The sequence below is a fragment of the Thalassophryne amazonica genome, chromosome 12 (assembly GCF_902500255.1).
Source record: "Thalassophryne amazonica chromosome 12, fThaAma1.1, whole genome shotgun sequence".
NCBI lineage: Eukaryota > Metazoa > Chordata > Actinopteri > Batrachoidiformes > Batrachoididae > Thalassophryne > Thalassophryne amazonica.
The window spans coordinates 83,318,064-83,336,472 of record NC_047114.1 but is presented as its reverse complement, the minus strand read 5'-3'; the positions used below and the strand labels follow the sequence as shown (position 1 = coordinate 83,336,472).

The following is an 18,409-nucleotide window of genomic DNA, read 5'->3' as shown; positions in this document are numbered from 1 at the left end:
ATGGGTGTTGGCATCCAGCTTAGTAATGTGTTATTGCCAACTTCTGCTCTGGAGTGCTAAAGTACCTCATTCAGTATACAGCAGCAGCTTGTCATGCATGTAAGCTGTACCATCTTGTGGGTATAGAGTTTCAGTTTTTTCTTTTTCATATACAGTCACTTTGGAAGATAAGTCACAGCCCAGATCTGGCTGTCTTCATTTTCTTTTCTTTTTTTATCAAAGGATCACTATTAAAGTAGACCTGCATTGAAATAAATGCAGTCAGATCTTTGGACCAAAAATGACTTATATTTACACATAAGATCCTTCTGAATGTAGTAAAGTAAATCTGCAAGCCCAGATCTGTCATTCAACGGAGAAATCTTCATTTAAAAATGACAAATTTACAGCTAAAATTTAGCAGCAAAACTGTCATCACATCCGGGACACTGCCGAGACGTCAAGGAAAAGACCCTATCCCAGCATGCATTGCGCGCGCCAACTATAATTTGTGGATTTACGTCAGTTTCCATCTGCACCTTTTTCTTGTCTTATACGGAAGGATCTACTTTTTTAAAACTTCATATTGTCTTGTGGCACGTTTGGTGAGTACACATTTCTTTTATTTGTGCTTGAAAATTATTTTGGGGGACTTTTTCATACGCCTGTTTGAGTGGTGTCGCATTGAAAATCTACTGTCTTTCGCCTCCGGGGTTACCGTTGCGGGGTACGGAGGCGAGACCCGCAAAGAGTCCAAGTCATTAAAAAGATTATAACCTCTCTCAGCGCACCACGGAGCTCTGCGGCTCCGATTACCGAGACGTGCGGCGCTGCGGAAAGTTCTGTCCCTTGCAGCAACAGGTGTCACCAGCCACTCCGCATCGAAACAGCGAAGCATAGTCTCTGGACTTTGCCAAGTTGCCTGCACCTCCATTCAGTAGACAGGGACGTGGTGCCGGCTGCACAGCAGACAAGGGGGCGATGTGAGTGGCCCGCTTCGGCGTTTATCAGCACGCAGACTCAGTAAGCGCAGCGGAGGCAGAGAGCGAGGCGTCGGGGAAGAACGTCTGCCCGCTGTCGATGTCGCCGCTGATCTGAGCATGCAGAGCTGTATCTCACATTCATTGCAGCTTACTTTTGGATGCTGAAACCAGGATGTGTATAACAGTAACATTACTAACAGATAAAATCAATTCAATGCGGGATCGGACTGAAGGCGGGAGCGCTCTGTCTTCTGCCGGACGTCACTGCAATGTCCCGGATGTACAAACAGTTTTCACCAAGGGCCAAATTTTAGCTGCAAATTTGTCATTTTTAAATGATTTCTCAGCTGAATTACAAATTTGGGCTTGCAGATTACTTTACTGCATTCATAAGGGTCTTATAAATACATATCAGCTATTTCTTTCTGAGATCTGACCACATTTATTTCAATGCAGGTCTACTTTAAGTTTAAAAAAAAGTGTTTTTCATTCTAAAAGCTGAGGCGAAGGATCACAACAGATAGTAAAGATAAACCCAACTTGGCAGACCTCTATGTGTTACACTAAAACAAAGCTTTGCAGCTTTTCTTGCGACAAAACTACAACAGCACATCATTGTCACAATATTCAAGGTTTATGTGGAACTGGGAACTTAGACTTTCCAACTCAGAACTAGGAAAAATACATCTAATAAAACATGAATCTCCCCACTAACTTATTTTAGCAAATCAAGCAAAAATGATGTAACTGTAAGTAGCATTCTGTTGACAAGTAACACAGCAAACCAGTGTGAGTGTTCTCTAATGTGTCTTGTAGATATTCAGTAAACCCTTAACATGAAATTTTCTAGATTTTATCCAGATTCTTCCAGTGGTGGCCTGTGTTTATTAGTTGTAGCCATTGCTGTTTTTCTGCTTCCATACTACCATATGTTCTGGAGTATAAATTGCTTCTTTCTTTCTTTTTTTAATTTACCTGTTTGGGAGGTCCTGCGAGTTATATGCCAAAAAAAAGAAAATCCCGCTTTCATTATTAATCATATTATAATAATAGTCAGGAATCAAGGCACAAAACAACTCAAATAATGAATGCATTAATAAAAAAAAGTACGTACAACGATGCACATAATCTCAAATTAAGTGCTGATAATGCCAAAAACGTGTAGCTTGTATAAGGGGGGGGGATCCCTCTTCAGGAAGCACAAGTGTGACCTTGGCACTTTCCATCACAATTAAAGTCTACGTGTTTCTAGGCTTCATGAAAATAACACCAGCATATGTGCCTTAGCAATGCCCTTGACCTCAATGAGTTCACTCTAAACTGAGATTCCCAGTGCCATAGTGCTTTTTTCTTCTTAATCCTGTATTTAGGAAGTAAAAAAAGTGAGACAAGGACAATTTTAAGAATATTGGTGATTTAAGATGCAAATCCTTTATATGACTCTTCTTTGTCTTCGGCTGTTCCCGTTAGGGGTCGCCACAGCAGATCAATCGTTCCATCTCACCCTGTCCTCTGTATCTTCCTCTGTCACACCAACCACCTGCATGTCCTCTCTCAGTACATCCATGAACCTCCTCTTTGGTCTCCCTCTTCCTCCTCCTGCCTGGTGGCTCCATCCTCAGCATCCTTCTCCCTATATACCTGGGTCCCTCCTCTGCACATGTCCAAACCATCTCAATCTCGCCTCTCTGACTTTGTCTCCAAACCGTCCCACCTGAGCTGTCCCTCTGATATGTTCATTCCTAATCTTGTCCATTCTTGTCACTCCCAAAGAGAATCTCAACATCTTCAGCTCTGCCACCTCCAGCTCTGCCTCCTGTCTTTTGTTAGTGCCACTGTCTCTAAACCATACAACATAGCTGGTCTCACTACTGTTTTGTAAACTTTCCCCTTCACTCTTGCTGATATTCTTCGGTCACAATCACTCCTGCCACCTTTCTCCACCCACTCCACCTGCCTGCACTCTCTTCTTTCACCTCTCTACCACACGCTCCATTACTTTGAACAGTTGACCCCGAATATTAACTCATCTACTTTCAACCACTTCTACTCCTTGTAACTGCACTATTCCACTGGGCTCCCTCTCATTCACACACATGTACTCAGTCTTGCTTCTACTGACTTTCATTCCCCTTCTCTCCAAAGCATATCTCCACTTCTCCAGACTAGACTCAACTTGCTCTCTACTCTCACTACAGATCACAATGTCATCTGCAAACATCATAGTCCATGGGGACTCCTGTCTGATCTCATCTGTCAACCACCACTGCAAACAAGAAAGGACTCAGAGCTGATCCTTGGTGTAATCCCACCTCCACCTTGAATGAGTCTGTCATTCCGACTGCGCATCTCACCGCTGTCACACTATTCTTGTACATGTCCTGTACTACCCTAACATACTTCTCTGCCACTCCAGACTTCCTCATACAATGCCACAACTCTTCTCTTGGCAACCTATCATAAGCTTTTCTAAGTCCACAAACACACAATATAACTCTTTCTGTCCTTCTCTGTACTTTTCCAACAGTATTCTCAGAGCAAACATTGCATCTGTAGTGCTCTTCTTCTCGGCATGAAACCATATTGCTGCTCACAGATCTTCACCTGTTTTCTAAGCCTAGCTTCTACTACTCTTTCCCATAACTTCATGCTGTGGCTGATCAGCTTTATGCCTCTGTAGTTACTGCAGCTCTGCACATCACCCTTGTTCTTGAAAATAGGAACCAGCACACCTCGTCTCCACTCCTCAGGCATCCTCTCACTTTCCAAGATTTTATTAAACAATCTGGTTAGAAACTCTGCCATCTCTCCTAGACATTTCCATGCCTCCACTGGAATGTCATCTGGACCAACTGCCTTTCCACTCTTCATCCTCTTCATAGCAGCCCTCACTTCTTCCTTGCTAATCTCTTTTACTTCCTGATTTACTCTCACCACATCATCCAGCCTTTTCTCTCGCTCATTTTCTTTATTCATCAACTCTTCGAAATATTCCTTCCACCTTCTCAGCACACACTCCTCACTTGTCAGCACATTACCATGTTCATCTTTTACCACCCTAACCTGCTGCACATCCTTTCCAGCTCTGTCCCTTTGTCTGGCCAATCGGTACAAGTCCTTTTCTCCTTCCTTACTATTCAACTTCTTGTACAGCTCGCAATATGCCTTTTCCTTTGCTTTTGCCACTTATCTTCTCGCCTTACGCCGCATCTCCTTGTACTCCTGTCTACTTTCTTCATCTCTCCGACTATCCCAAAACTTTTTCGCCAACCTCTTTCTCCTTATGCTTTCCTGGACCTCTTCATTCCACCACCAAGTCTCCTTGTCTTCCTTCCACTGTCCAGATGTCATACCCAGTACTGCCCTAGCTGTCTCCCTCCCCCACATCTGCAGTTACTCTTCGAATTGTCCAAAATGTGCTTCCGCTCCAACTAGTGCTTCTCCTCACCTGCTCGCTAATTCACACAACAGTCTTCCTCCTTCAGCTTCCACCATCTGGTCCTTTGTTGAGCTCTCACTCTCTTCTTCTTCTTTACCTCTAAAGTCATCCTACAAACAACCATCCTATGCTGTCTAGTGGCACTCTCTCCTGCTACCACCTACAGTCTGTGATTTCTTTTAGCTTGCATCTCCTATAAAGAATGTAGTCCACCTGTGTGCACCTTCCTCCACTTTATATGTTACCCTGTGCTCCTCCCTTTTCTTAAAGTAGGTATTCACCACAGCCATTTCCATCCTTTTTGCAAAATCAACTACCATCTGTCCTTCCCCATTCCTATCCTTGATACCATATCTACCCATTACTTCCTCATAACCCCTGTTCCCTTCACCAACATGCCCATTGAAGGTCCGCTCCTATCACCACTCTTTCATGCTTGGGCACACTCTCCACCACCTCATCTAACACACTCCAGAAATCTTCTTCTCCTTCATCTCACAACCTACCTGTGGGGCATATGCACTGATGATATCACCCCTTCAAGTTCCAACTTCACACTCCATCACCCTGTCAGACACTCGCTTAACCTCCAACACACTTTTAACATACTCTTCCTTTAAAATGACCCCAACAACCATTTCTCTTTCTGTCCTCACCATGGTACAACAACTTGTACTCACCGCCGATGCTCCTGCTCTTACTTCCCTTCCACTTGGTCTCTTGCACACACAATGTCTACCTTTCTCCTCTCCATCATATCAGCCAGCTCTCTCCCTTTACCAGTCATACTACCAACATTCAAAGTCCCCACTCTCATTTCCACCCTTCTAGTTTTCTTCTTCTCCCGCTGTTCGTGGGAACGTTTTCCTCCTCTTCTTCGTTGTTGTCTTCGCCCAGCAGTAGCCCAATTTCCACCGGCACCCTGTTGGGCAATAGCACCGGTGGCGGACGTGTTAACCCGGGCCGCGACCGATCCAGTATGGGAATTCGATTCTGAGTCTGCATAGTTGGGTTGGCTTGTTTTTACGCCGGATGCCCTTCCTGACGCAACCCTCCTCATTTATCCGGGCTTGGACCGGCACTCAGAATGTACTGGCTGCACACCCCATGAGGCTGAGTTAAATCCTTTATATGACTAGTATATAAATAAAATTACAGTGATACAGAATAAAACCCTTTTAATGACAAAATATTAAAAGGGTTTAACAGGGGTGTAGTGATTGATTCAGGGGGTGGTGGCCAAGTGGTAGTGCACTTGGTTTCATTGCGGAAGGTTCCTGGTTCAAACCCCACCTCTGCCACATTTCTCCATGTAATGTGGAGTTACATCAGGAAGGCCATCCGGCCTAAAACCTGTGCCAATTCAACATGTGGTGACCCCGAGCACAAACAAGGGAGCAGCCGAAGGGACTTACTGTTTAAGAGTTTAACAGTGTTTACATGGTTAATGTTGTATTACACATAATATACATTATGGATTTTTTTTTCTTATGCTTATGTCATCAACTGAATACTTAATCATCAGTTATACTGCATGCTTATTGATTTTAGTGATTTTCTATGTTACCACGGTTCAGTGGTTGTACTTCTAACTTTCTGTTGCTTTCCACAGAAAAAATAAAGGCAGCCGACAGAAAACAGCTTATTCCAAAGGTAATGTGTTAGTAATGATTGCAGTTTTTATAAGTATTTATGCATCTTCAAAGTGAATGATCATTCATCAAGCCCCCTCATCTCTCATCAAGCCATATGTCGAGTCTGACAGTCTTTTTTTTTGAAGACTTTTGTCACATGATTTAAAAACTTACAGCTTTGCTTTGTTTCATCAAACAGAACCTCATGGATTCACGCTCGCTCAAACATATTGCAAATGCTGCAGCACATGACCGGACCAGCAAATTCATCCTGCATCGTGATCAGAGCAGGAAGCCCCCCTTCAGTCAGCGCTCAGTTTCAGGTTTGTCTCTTCTGCTGCCTCCTTGTTCCTGTTATACTGACTCTGGATTGATTTGTGTCTGACACAAAACATCACAGCATCATCTGAAAATAAGACCTCTACCACATTTTCAGGATAATTGCTAAAATAACATACCATTTATGATAAAATACAGGCTTCATTCTAAGATCAGGCCATTTCCTTACACTTGTATATCTCACAGGTATCGCTCCTGAAGTTGATGGAGACAATTGTAAAGCAGAACCGTTCTTTATTTGCTGCATTCGCTCCAATGCCGAAAAGGTAATATTGTCCTTGATGTTTAACAGTGAGTGTATAGCATCACCCTGGTAAATGGGCCTTGTATATTACATTTTTTGATTTGATAATATAATCCCCCCTCCCCCTTCCCTACATGCAGAAGGAGCTGTACTTGATGATGACTGTGTACTAAAACAAATAAAGACATGAACATAATGAAAAGGTTCAGGTCCAAAAGTCTGGCTACAGTGCCAAATACACGTTAAGGTGGGAAACAATTTTAGAATATTATCTTAACAATGCTATTGTAATTATTTATTTGCATGCAGTAAATTAACCTTGACAAAGAAGTATGTACTCTCAAATGAAGATATTTGCCTGTAAAGAGAAAGACGCCTTCTGTGCATGTCTAACAGAAGAAATGTAGATGCATTTATTGCGTTTTTCTCTTGATAACAGGAATTTGTGGAGAAGTTCAGAATTCTGCTTCCAAAAAGTGCTCCTGCGACACCAGAGCACATAACTGAGCTGTTTAACAGGATGGGTCTGGCTCACTCTACATACCAAATAGGGAATACTAGGTCAGTATTTATGTGATTGAATCCTCATTAGGGTGACTGTGGCTGATGTGCCCATATTTCTGGTTACAAGTGAAGTTTTACACTTTGATTTAAAGATTCTGTACATTGAGATTGGTACAATATTTAATGTTGGAAACTTTATCATTTAACTGTCATGAATAAATATTTCATAGCTCATGGCCTATAAAACAAACAAGATAAACATATCCTGTTCTTTTACTAAAAATGTATGTGTGCTGTTTTATCATAGGTATTCCTCAATGAAAAGGAACGGCAGCTTCTCCAGGATACCATTAACAAAGAAGTGATGCGCCGTATTATCATCCTGCAGCGCTGGTTTCGTGGTTGTCTGATAAGGCTGCACTTTCTGCAAAAGAGAGATGCCACATTGATCATACAGGTGTAGTTACAATGCCCTCCAAAAGTACTGGACCCCTTGGTATTTCACACATTTTAATATGTTTATGCCATTTCAAACACAAAAAGTAAATCAGACCTTTTGATATGGAAATTTTCTAAAATTATCCTCATTACACTCAAACGCAAAACAGATTAATTAAAAATATAAAGACAAGAAGATGGGTTGCATAAGTAATGGGCCCCTTTGGTATAACACGTGTAATTAATCAGTGTTATTGCCAGTTTTCTTCAGACAAGTCAGGATGGATACATGAACATTTCCAAGTCACTGAATTTGTCTTGGACTTACATCAGTTATGAAGAAATACAAACAGTATGGCACTCTGTGGTAAATCTGTGTGGAGTAGACAGTTCCCAAAAACTGAGTGCCTGTGCAAGAAGAAGAGTGAGGAAAGACACCCAGACAAACCCAGAAGCAGTTATAGGCCTATCTGGCTAGGATTGGAGAAATTGTGCACAATACATGTTTGCATTTTATATCACCAGTTATCAGTGGTGGGCACAGATAACCAAAAAATTAACTTCGATAACAGATAATCAGATAACTGAAAAGTTATCTTTGATAAAGATAAACCGATAAACCTCCAAAAATGTATCGGAAGTTACAGATAACCGATAAATTCCAGTATTGTCTCTGGTACATTTGCAACGACTAACAAGCTGAATTTGAGTTTTAACACCACGATCGCTTTTGGAAGTATCAAAAGCGACAATAGACCCAAACAATGAGCCCGCACTTCTATGTTTGAACAGCCTGTCCTCTGCTGGAAGCTCTTGTTTACTGCATGGCTTCTAACACAGAAGCACCCCGAGAGCAGCCACAAAGCCAGCTCTCTACCAATCACAACGCTCCGGTCAGGTGGAGGTCTTGGAAAAAAGTCATGCTGACTTATGGTTTGGTGTGAATACTGATAGAATAACTCCATTAATGTTAATTCTGTCATTTGTACAAAGCTAAAATATAACATGTATCTTTTAATGTTGAGTAATGAACTAATTCTGAGGTTTTGTAACACAGACATATCGCAAAGGATTTTGGGTAAAAGTGCCTCTGCTAAACACTGATTGGTTCAGTCATTCATTATGTAAGCCAACACGTTAATGTGACATGTGTCGTGTGTTGGTGTTTACAGATAAATGTGCTTTTGTAAAATATTCCATTTTTTATTTGTAAAAACAGGCATTTTTACGGAGCCCTGGAAGTGTCATCGCAAAATGTTTTGCGTGGAGAGAATGTGCACTCATTTTATTAGTGCCGTGCTCACGTTTTATGATGTTGTAAAACGTGCACTCAATATTGTCTTGGCACATAAATTTTGACTTTACACTGTGCGAGTTTTGGCTCCTTTTCAGATGATTTTTCATTTGTACAAGAATTTTTTGAACAGAGTTTCAGGTTAATCGCGCGTCCTGCATCGTGTAGTGTACATGGAGTAACAAGCTGCATTTAACATCTCACGACCACTCCTGATCGCCGATCATATGGTCGAATGAAAATCAAACCTATTTGATATTATTCTGGTCGGCCGTCGTGAGGGTATCCTGCTGCTGAATAGCAACAAGCATCCAACCGCTCGCACTGTGCATGTGCAAACACCACAGAGCTGTCTTCTAATGGTTTTTTTTGGTTGTTTTGTTTTTGTATTTAAACTTTGATGTGTCCCATCGAGAGTTTTTGTAAATTAAGTTTGAAAAAAGCTTACGTTTTGCTTCTGGAAACACGAGTTCGACGTGTGGTTTTTGAATGTACAATGTGTGTGAGAACATAAATCGTGCGCTCTGAACTTTTGTGGTACAGTTTGAACTGAGAGTACAGTGATTTTAAAAATATCATACAGCGTCTGCTCAGCTTCAGGACGAATACTGCCATGAACACTACTGGCCAGTAGATGGCAGTAGAGGCCTTGAAAACTTGCCAAAACAAAATTCCAGATAATCCATGTCTGCTACATTTAAGATGCGTTGAATTTAACAAACGCAAATACAATAACAACGTCTAGAAACCCAGAGAATATATTCACGAGAGTTGTAGCCACTAGAGCAGGGGTGGCCAAGTTCGGTCCTCGAGAGCTACCTTCCTGACACTTATTTGTCTCCCTGCTCCAACACACCTGAATCCAATGAAAGACTCATTAAGTCTGCTAACGAGTCTTTCATTGGATTCAGGTGTGTTGGAGCAGGGAGACAACTAAGAGTGTCAGGAAGGTGGCTCTCGAGGACCGAACTTGGCCACCCCTGCACTAGAGTTTAATGCTGTTGTCCGTGGAGCCTGAACAGCGTGTCTGAAATGCATTTCTCATGTTGTGAACTGACTGAGATTACCCTATCCTACCCATAATGCACTGTTGTGCACAGCATGTGCTCACTAAAACCTTAAAAATTAGCACATTACTTTAAAACTAAAATTATATCTGATATTTTCACTTTATAAAACTTCAGACATGACAGTAATTTTAAATAACTTGTCCAAAATTAGTTTGGTTAAAATTTGAACGATAAGTTAAAAATGTATGCCTCTGGATGACTTGGGTGATACTGCCAGCGTATCAGTATGCTGTTAAAGGAAATTTTTTTTTTGTTGTTGTTGTGGCGGCCAGTTCTCCTTTGCCTACAGAGGATGGAGCAGTTTCTCCTGGAAGCAGCTCTCTTCTGTTTGCAGAGGATGGAATTTTACATCTGTTAGGAAACTTAACAGGTAGATGCTCAACTGATTTTAAATTTTAAAAATGTTTGCCACTGTTCAGCTTTGTTTACTGCGTTATCGGTCTAAAAGTTATCGGACAAAAATTTATCGGAAGATAATTAGTCCGATAATGGTTTTTAAAGTTATCTAAAAAGATAATCCCATAATGAAAACATTATCTTCGATAATTATCTGTTATCGGATTATCTGGACTGTGCCCACCACTGCCAGTTATACAGCTTAATGATGAAGTGGAGCAGATGAGGATTTTCTTTCACCAAAACCTCAAATCTAGGCTTGCATCTCAGATGGACTTTCTGCCAAATTGTAGCTGAACTTTCAGGTCTTCTTAAGAATATCCTCCACTATACCACTTCATCATAACATCATCATATCCACAAGAACACGCTGTTGTTTCCAAATCGCTGTCATTAGTTTCAGTACCTCCTTCAGTACTTGAGTTTGTATGGAATGGCGTTTGGCTCCTGGGAAGACGTTGACCTTGCCCTTTTGAACACATCTTTCACTTCACTCAAATTAGGTGAGATTGTATGCTTGGAGTACTTTTTGAGATATGAAGTCTGGAGACCCAAGAGGAGAGATGCTTGTCTGGATCTGGGATTTGTTTCCTTACATGGTCTTCGAGATCTTGCTTCACCCTCACCAGTCTACCGCTCTGTCTTCTCTTCAAGCAAGCTCCTTGCCATTTTGAAGGAGTGTTTTTGGAATCTTTCACATTCATTCTCTTCCTCTTTCTCATCTTTCTGATACATTCAGCTCTTCTGAGTAATATGGTTCTCTTAACTTGTGTCCATATTTTGAGGCCTTTTTATCATCCTGTACCTTTTTCAACACTTCATGGAATGCTCTTCGTTCTTCAACAAGCTGCAGTAGAGTGGTAGACCCCGAAACAGCGACGCATTTTCTCCTAATGATCTCCATGCCAGATTCCGGTCTGCGGAGCTTTCGACTGTCATGCAGCACAGGAATCTGTTTTCAACTAACTAACTGCAAGCAGCAAGCAGCATTTTGTTGATAAACGCCTGCCTTGTTTAGGCGCTGAGTCTGAGCACCATTTGAAACAAAATAAAAGCCTGTTATACACTGTTTATTACATGGAAAACCATACAAAAGCATTGGGACTTTTGCTTTTGTCCGGTGAGTGCAAGTTTCTGGTTTATACGATGACGGTTTAGGCGTGTGTGTGTATAATATACACACCCTCGCCCCTGCTACTCCACAGAGTACTGCGCTCCTGTGTGCCGATCATCCCACGTCCACAAGGTCAATGCTGAACTGAACGAGGCCTGTAGAATCATCACATGCAGCCTTTGATCCACACCTATCCATAGCCTTTACAAGTTAGCTGGCCTCCAGCTATACACAGGGAAGCACTAGCAAGAGCTGAAAAGACCAAACAGACGACAGATTCCAGGCACTCCTTGTATCAACACAGGAGTGCCCAGTCTTCTCATATCAAGAGTTTTGCATTAGTCCAACCACTCCCACCAAGGACCACAGTAAAAGTTCACAGGAGGAATACCTGGAAAGCTCAGTCTGAACCAATAATTACATGCAAGACCCCAAGAAAAGACAGTGAAAGGAAATAATCTAAGCAAATGGGTAGTAGCTGCAATTGTAGAAAACCCAACATGACCTGGTCCACATAAAAGAACATTGTACTTAAGCATGCATGTCATGATAACAACCTAAAAAAAATAAGTATTTGAAACACCTTCTCCCACTTAGAAATCATGGAGGGGTTTGAAATTGTCATCTTAGGTGCATGTCCACTGTGAGAGACATAATCTAAAAAGTCATCCTTACCCCACAAAGTGAGATCCCAGACCGAGGGAGATTGAGAGTCATCTTGTGTTTCTTCCACTTTCTAATAAATAATCATAACAATTGTTGTCTTCTACCAAGCTCCTTGCCTGTTGTCCTGTAGTCCATCCCAGCCTTGTACAGGTCTACAGTTTTGTCCCTGGTGTCCTTAGACAGCTCTTTGGTATTGGCTATGGTGGACAGGTTGGAGTGTGATTGATTGAGTGTGTGAACAGGTGTCTTTTTATACAGGTAACAAGTTCAAACAGGTACAATTAATACAGGTAAAGAGTGTAGAATAAGAGGGCTTCTTAAAGAAAAATTAACAGGTCTGTGAGAGCCAGAATTCTTCCTGGTTAGGTGCTCAAATACTTATTTGCAGCAGTAACATACAAGTAAATTATTAAAAAAATCATACATTGTGATTTCCGGAATTACTATTTTTTTTTTTTTTTTTTTTTGATTATGTCTCTCACAGTGGACATGCACCTAAGATGAAAATTTCAGACCCCTCCATGATTTCTAAGTGGGAGAACTTGCAAAATCGCAGGTGTTCAAATGCTTATTTTCCTCACTGTATATACACACACCGTATTCGCTCTTAGTGTGAAATTCCACCTGAAGGGGCATTTGTACAAACTCGGATCGCCCATTTCAATAAGATGTTTGATTTCCTCACAAATCAAGAATAAATCACCTGTTTTTTTCCCCTATTCTTTTGTTGTTTTTTAAATGTGTTCCTTGTCAGATGATGTTGGGTCGTTTTTCATCTCGGCAGCAAAAAAGAAAAGTGACATGACGTACGTGGTCAGTTTTCTGTATTAACCACACAGACAATAATTTACTTGAAACATTTTACACAGTGTTATATTAAAGCAGAAAACTCTGGCTCTCATGGAAGCTTCAAAAGTTCCTGCCTGTTTAAATCCAGGCGACTCTGCAGTTAAATAATCCATTTGTGTGCCATTTTTTCCTCCTCGTTAATATAAAACAGCTGCAAGTTTCCAGTCAGCTTCTTTGAAAACAGTGGACCATCCAGTCTGTCACGGTCAACACGTGAACTCATTTTTCTCTGTTCACGTCCAGAAGTGCTGCATGTGCTCACTGTGTCCCGCTCTCACAGGAAAGATCTCCATCTGAACACCCCTCAAAGTTTTGAACACACACAAAACTTTCTGAGGAACTTTGAAGACATCTTCTGACAAGGAACTCATTTTACGGATAGAAAAATTACTTACAGGATGTCTGACAAAAATGAACACAAACTCAACACTTCCTGTTTCTGGCACAAAAATCTCTCAAAGCACAGGTCAAATGGATGATGTCATCACAAGTCAGACGCAGAAGAAATGAGAAAAACATCATGAAAACTCATTATGTGCTTTTTGCAATGTGTTGGGGGTCATGGAATTAATTTGTTTTAGGTGGGCATTTAATAACCTTTAATTTGAAAAATAATTTAATTTTGGGTGGGTGTCAAACGAACTTTCTTCAAAAAAAAAATAAGAGGATGGGCATGCACAAACCTGGACCCTCAAATGCGCAAATACGGTATATTCCGCTTTCACATCTTTATTGAACCCCAATTGAAAATGTTACTGATTTGCAGTCCTAAGCCTTTCACTAAGTTTCATGATAATTGGTTCAGTTTTATTGAGTAAAACCAACAAACAGATGTGAGTGGTAAAAGTTGCTTTGTTGGAGTAAGTAATAGAGATTACTCTGAGTTCAGTATGATTGTCAGTCAGTTCAGTTTTACTAACACAATCAATGACTTTAGGAAACTGAACTACCATTCTGACTGCAACCTGGGAAATCTGACAAATTTGCTGTGAAATGTATTTGCAAAATATTAATACTGTACCATCTTTATTTATAAAACATTTTACTACAGCTCCAGCTGACCCAAAGTGCTGTACACTAAAACATACATTTAAAATATTAAATAAAATAAATTTAATAAATAAATGAAAATAAATATTAACACATATTTAAACAAATTAATGAATTTAAAATCTAAAAACTAAGTCTTGCTGCGTTCAAAAGCCAAAGAAAAAAGGTAGGAATTAAGACGACCCCTAAAAGTGGCCAGTGAAGGTGCCTCTCTGATACCCAAAGGCAAACTGTTCCAAAATTTAGGAGCAACAGCAGAAAAGGCCCCATCTAAGCTGTGGACAGCTTAGATTGAAAACATGTTTGCTTTATCGGTGTAATGAGTTCTGTTGCCTCTTAACTCCTCTGTCTGCGTATCTCGTCTGGCTGTTTTGCAGGATGACCTTTACTTGGATGATAAGGAGATACTTCGTCAGGAATACAAGAGACTCCATCAAGCTATGGAGATGGTTGGCTTCCTGGCTTCCACAAAGAAACTGTATGTATTCAGGGTGTGCATCATCTTTCTGCATTACTGATTGATCTGATATCCATAAAGAAACATGGGCTACGATTCTGTTCAGGAATTATATTTTTGTGGTAGAAAGACTTGATTTAATGTGATTCAATTCAGTGCAATGCAGTATAGTCAGTTTCAATTTATTTCATTTATATAGCACCAAATCACAACAAAGTTGCCTCACGGCGCTTCACACAAGTAAGGTCTACTAGGGCTGCAACAAAAGATTATTTGGATCATCGATTAATCTGATGGGGTTTCGGCGCGATTAATCGGATTAGCGGGGAATTTTTTAAAAATGTGCCAGGTGTCAGATCCTGCTTTTTAGATACACGGCACACCGTCACCGCGCCGATGAGTGTTTTGTACAAAACCAGCTCTCCGTCTCTGGGGTCCGACCTTCGTGTCTCCACGGGTATTACCCGGCAGGGCTGCACAAAGGCTGTTCAAGCTGGTGGCGAGGAGATTCGTCTAGCTGCTCACTGCCTCCATCCGGACATCCACCCTGTTGAAGCTGATCTCGCACCCCGGTCGAATAGCCTTCTCAGGAACCAGGATACGAACCGGCCACGCCCGTTAACGGCAGCTCTCCTCTTATGGATCAGGGCTCTTGGAATGTTGCTAGATTTTAAATTTAGTGACTCGTACAATGAGTCCCCAGGATGTGTTATTTTCATTAAAAAACCAGACTAACCTTTTAGAGCCTTTTGATGTTGTACACCCAATAAACTTTAACTTTTACACCTTAAGAAGCATCAATAATCCAATGTCCTAGCCTTAACACTTTAACTGCATGCTTGGAATTTTATTGCAGGTTTTGCAAGTGCTGATAACATAATCAAAATAGGTTATATGATGATAATTTCACAACAGTAATTCAAGTATAATTAGAATAATGATTGGCAGAGATTTTTGTTTTCAATTCAATAATTCTGACTGATCTTACTTCGACTGGGACTGGATTGACTTAACAATTTTTCTAGGAGTGAGGGAAGGAGGTTTTTGAGGTTAGGGTCCCCAGCTCGATGAACTTGATTTCCTCTTCATCAGCTATTAATCGTTGCTGACCACGATCCTGTGTGATGTTGTAATCCTTTAGGAAGTTAACCACATAAGAATTTATTCCGTCTTCAATCAACCAAAAGTAGATCTAATCCATTTGGTATGCAGTGATGTTCCTTGAGAGAGAAATCGTTGAACATTCCCCACTCAGACTTAAGGCCAGTGGTTACTCTCCATTGTTCTGCTACTCCGTGACTGGACGGCCTGAGTAGGAGTTGAAATCTCTCTCAAATGATCTTTCATGGCTCCAGTCCTCTCACTCCACGATTCCAATTGCTGCTTACAAGATGGTCAAGTCTTGTGATCTCCTCGTAGCAGGGGAGTAGTGACAACAGCACACTCTCCTGGAAGAATAACCCCGTTTACTGGTATTTCAACAGGTTATATATGTTCTTGACTCCAGTCGTCTCAGATGATCTTGGTTACCATGGGGACACTGTTGACTCAAAACCTCCTCCCTTCTCCTTCCGCTTTACTGGAAATCCCCGCAGCCCTACCAGTAATTATTTCTCAAGTTCCTTTTTTGTAACACTTCAGCTTTTCTGAGAATTCATTCTTTTAAATCATTTCTTCAAAATCACATCAATCATATTCAATCATTTCATTACAACTCTCTTTTACATAAAACCTATTCATATGATCATATACAAACATTCTCATTTCATATTTACTAACATTTTAATCATTTGATCAGTTGTTTAACATCAGCTTTTTGCCCTGCTTACGTCATCTTCTCACTTCCTCTTTTCTCTGACTCTGCACTCTTTATGAAAAACAACTCATATAATCATTCATTTCACTTATTTGTAACATACTTTTTCTAATCAACTCAATTTTAACACATTAATACTTCATTTGATCATACTTGTCATGTTAGAATCATTCTTAGACATATTCCCTCATCTTCACCACCGAGTTCATTCCGTGGGCCTCCCCATTTACAATGGAAAAGTCTGGTATGACCTCTTTACTCTGGAAGGTACTGTGCAGTTTAATCCAACAGCATGTATATTAATTCCATGGCACGATTATATTCCAAGATGAAAACAAGCTGAAAGCAAGCTTAAAGTCATCTTTCCTGACAGGGAAACAGTTGTTCTCTCCTTCCATCACTTTATTTAACAGAACATTATTTGAAAACTTAAAATACTTGAAAATCAACAAATCGCCAAATGTCCCTTGGCTGTTGAAATATAAAATAATAAAGAATAAAACAGTTTATACTAAAGAACAAAAATAATTATTTCAAATGACATTGCTTTATCAAAGTGCTGAGTTGCCATAAAACAACATTGAAACATATGTTATAAAATATATGGTGAAAAAAAGAGGTATTTGTTGCTGCAAGTGAGCAATTAGCATACACAGTTAACCATAAAAATCAAAAACTGTAGCCTGATCATTATATGTGCAACATTCTCTGTATAACTTGTAAACCATGTGGTCATTTCACAATGACACACATGACTCATGTCTCTTTCTCTAAAATTGTATTGTAGCATTATTAGTTATTATTACGATTATTATTGTTGCTATTATTAATATATAAATAAAATAAATGTAAAAATATTATAATTTGTAATACATTTGACTCTTTTACGACAAAACGCTGAGCCATTAATTATTATACAAAAAACAAATGCAAAAACATGCTGAAATGCCAGCAGCTTAATGCTAACTTTAACATTGAAAATGCCATAGACATGCTAACGCATTAGCAACGGCGTTAGCATAAAATACATCTATTAACTTCAGAAGACAATAACAGGTCAGTTCAACATAAAAAGTAAATATTCCTCACAGACATATGCTCTGTAGGGATTTAGTGGGGAAAAATTAAGATAAGCGAAATAAAACAAATGAAACCAACGAAGCAGCAGGTCGAAGCACTCCATTGGTTCAAGATTCAAAGCAAAGCTCGGTTGATTATATGGAAGAAATGAAACATTTGCGGTAAAACAAAGTTATTAGTAACTAATCGATGACTTAATTAGTTGACAACTATTTTAATAATCAATTTTAATCGATTAACTCGATTAGTTGTTTCAGCTCTAGGTCTAACCTTACCAACCCCCAGAGCAAGCACACAGGCGACAGTGGTAAGGAAAAACTCCCTCTGGTGATTTGAGAGAAGAAACCTCACGCAGACCAAACTCAAAAGGGGTGACCCTCTGTTTGGGCCATGCTACCGATACATTTTACAAAATGCATATACAGGAAATTTGCTGGTGGACAGGAGGGTAGCAGAAGCACACACTACACCCATCTCTGGATGTAGTCCAGTGAATATAGTCCAATGCAGTTCTTTGTTTTTATATTTGTTTTCCATGATAAATTAGAATAAGGTAGCACAATGGCTTATGGCTAGCACGGTTGTCTTCTGTGCAATACAATACATTCAGTATAGTTGTTTGTTTACTGAAGGCATCCTTCCATCTTGGTTGATGAGTGGTAGCGCTCTGGAATTAGGACCATGGCAACGTCTTGTATAGCTTTGGACCACACTGTGGACATACAAAGCCAGAGGAGTTCTTGGGTGCTGTCTCCCTTTCGTTTCTGTCTTGTTGATTCTAGCTGTTTCTTTCATTTTGTCTGGGCCTTTGTTAGACCCACCTAACTATATAGCGCCATCTGTTGTGGCCTGCTACGATCTGCTCCATCTGGCTGGGTCTATGTCAGTTAGCCTCAGGTTGTTTACTGTATACATTCATTTTCCATGATATATTACAAAGTCCCTTCGGCTGCTCCCTTGTTTGCTGCAAACAAGGGAGCTTGGTCAGGAGCTTTGGATTTTCTTGGTCGCCACAGCAAATCCAAGGTGGATCTGCATGTTGAATTGGCGCAGGTTT

General features: G+C 40.4%; 1 protein-coding gene across 1 annotated transcript in view; it reads left to right on the top strand.

Moving 5' to 3' along the window:
* The window catches only part of myo9b (myosin IXb), a 119,392-nt gene that overhangs the window by 42,114 nt on the left and 58,869 nt on the right, over positions 1–18,409 (top strand). Inside the window, exon 13 of the mRNA XM_034182735.1 lies at positions 9,624–9,645. Within this exon, the coding sequence (XP_034038626.1) occupies positions 9,624–9,645 (22 nt within the window). The remainder of the gene's footprint in view (positions 1–9,623; positions 9,646–18,409) is intronic.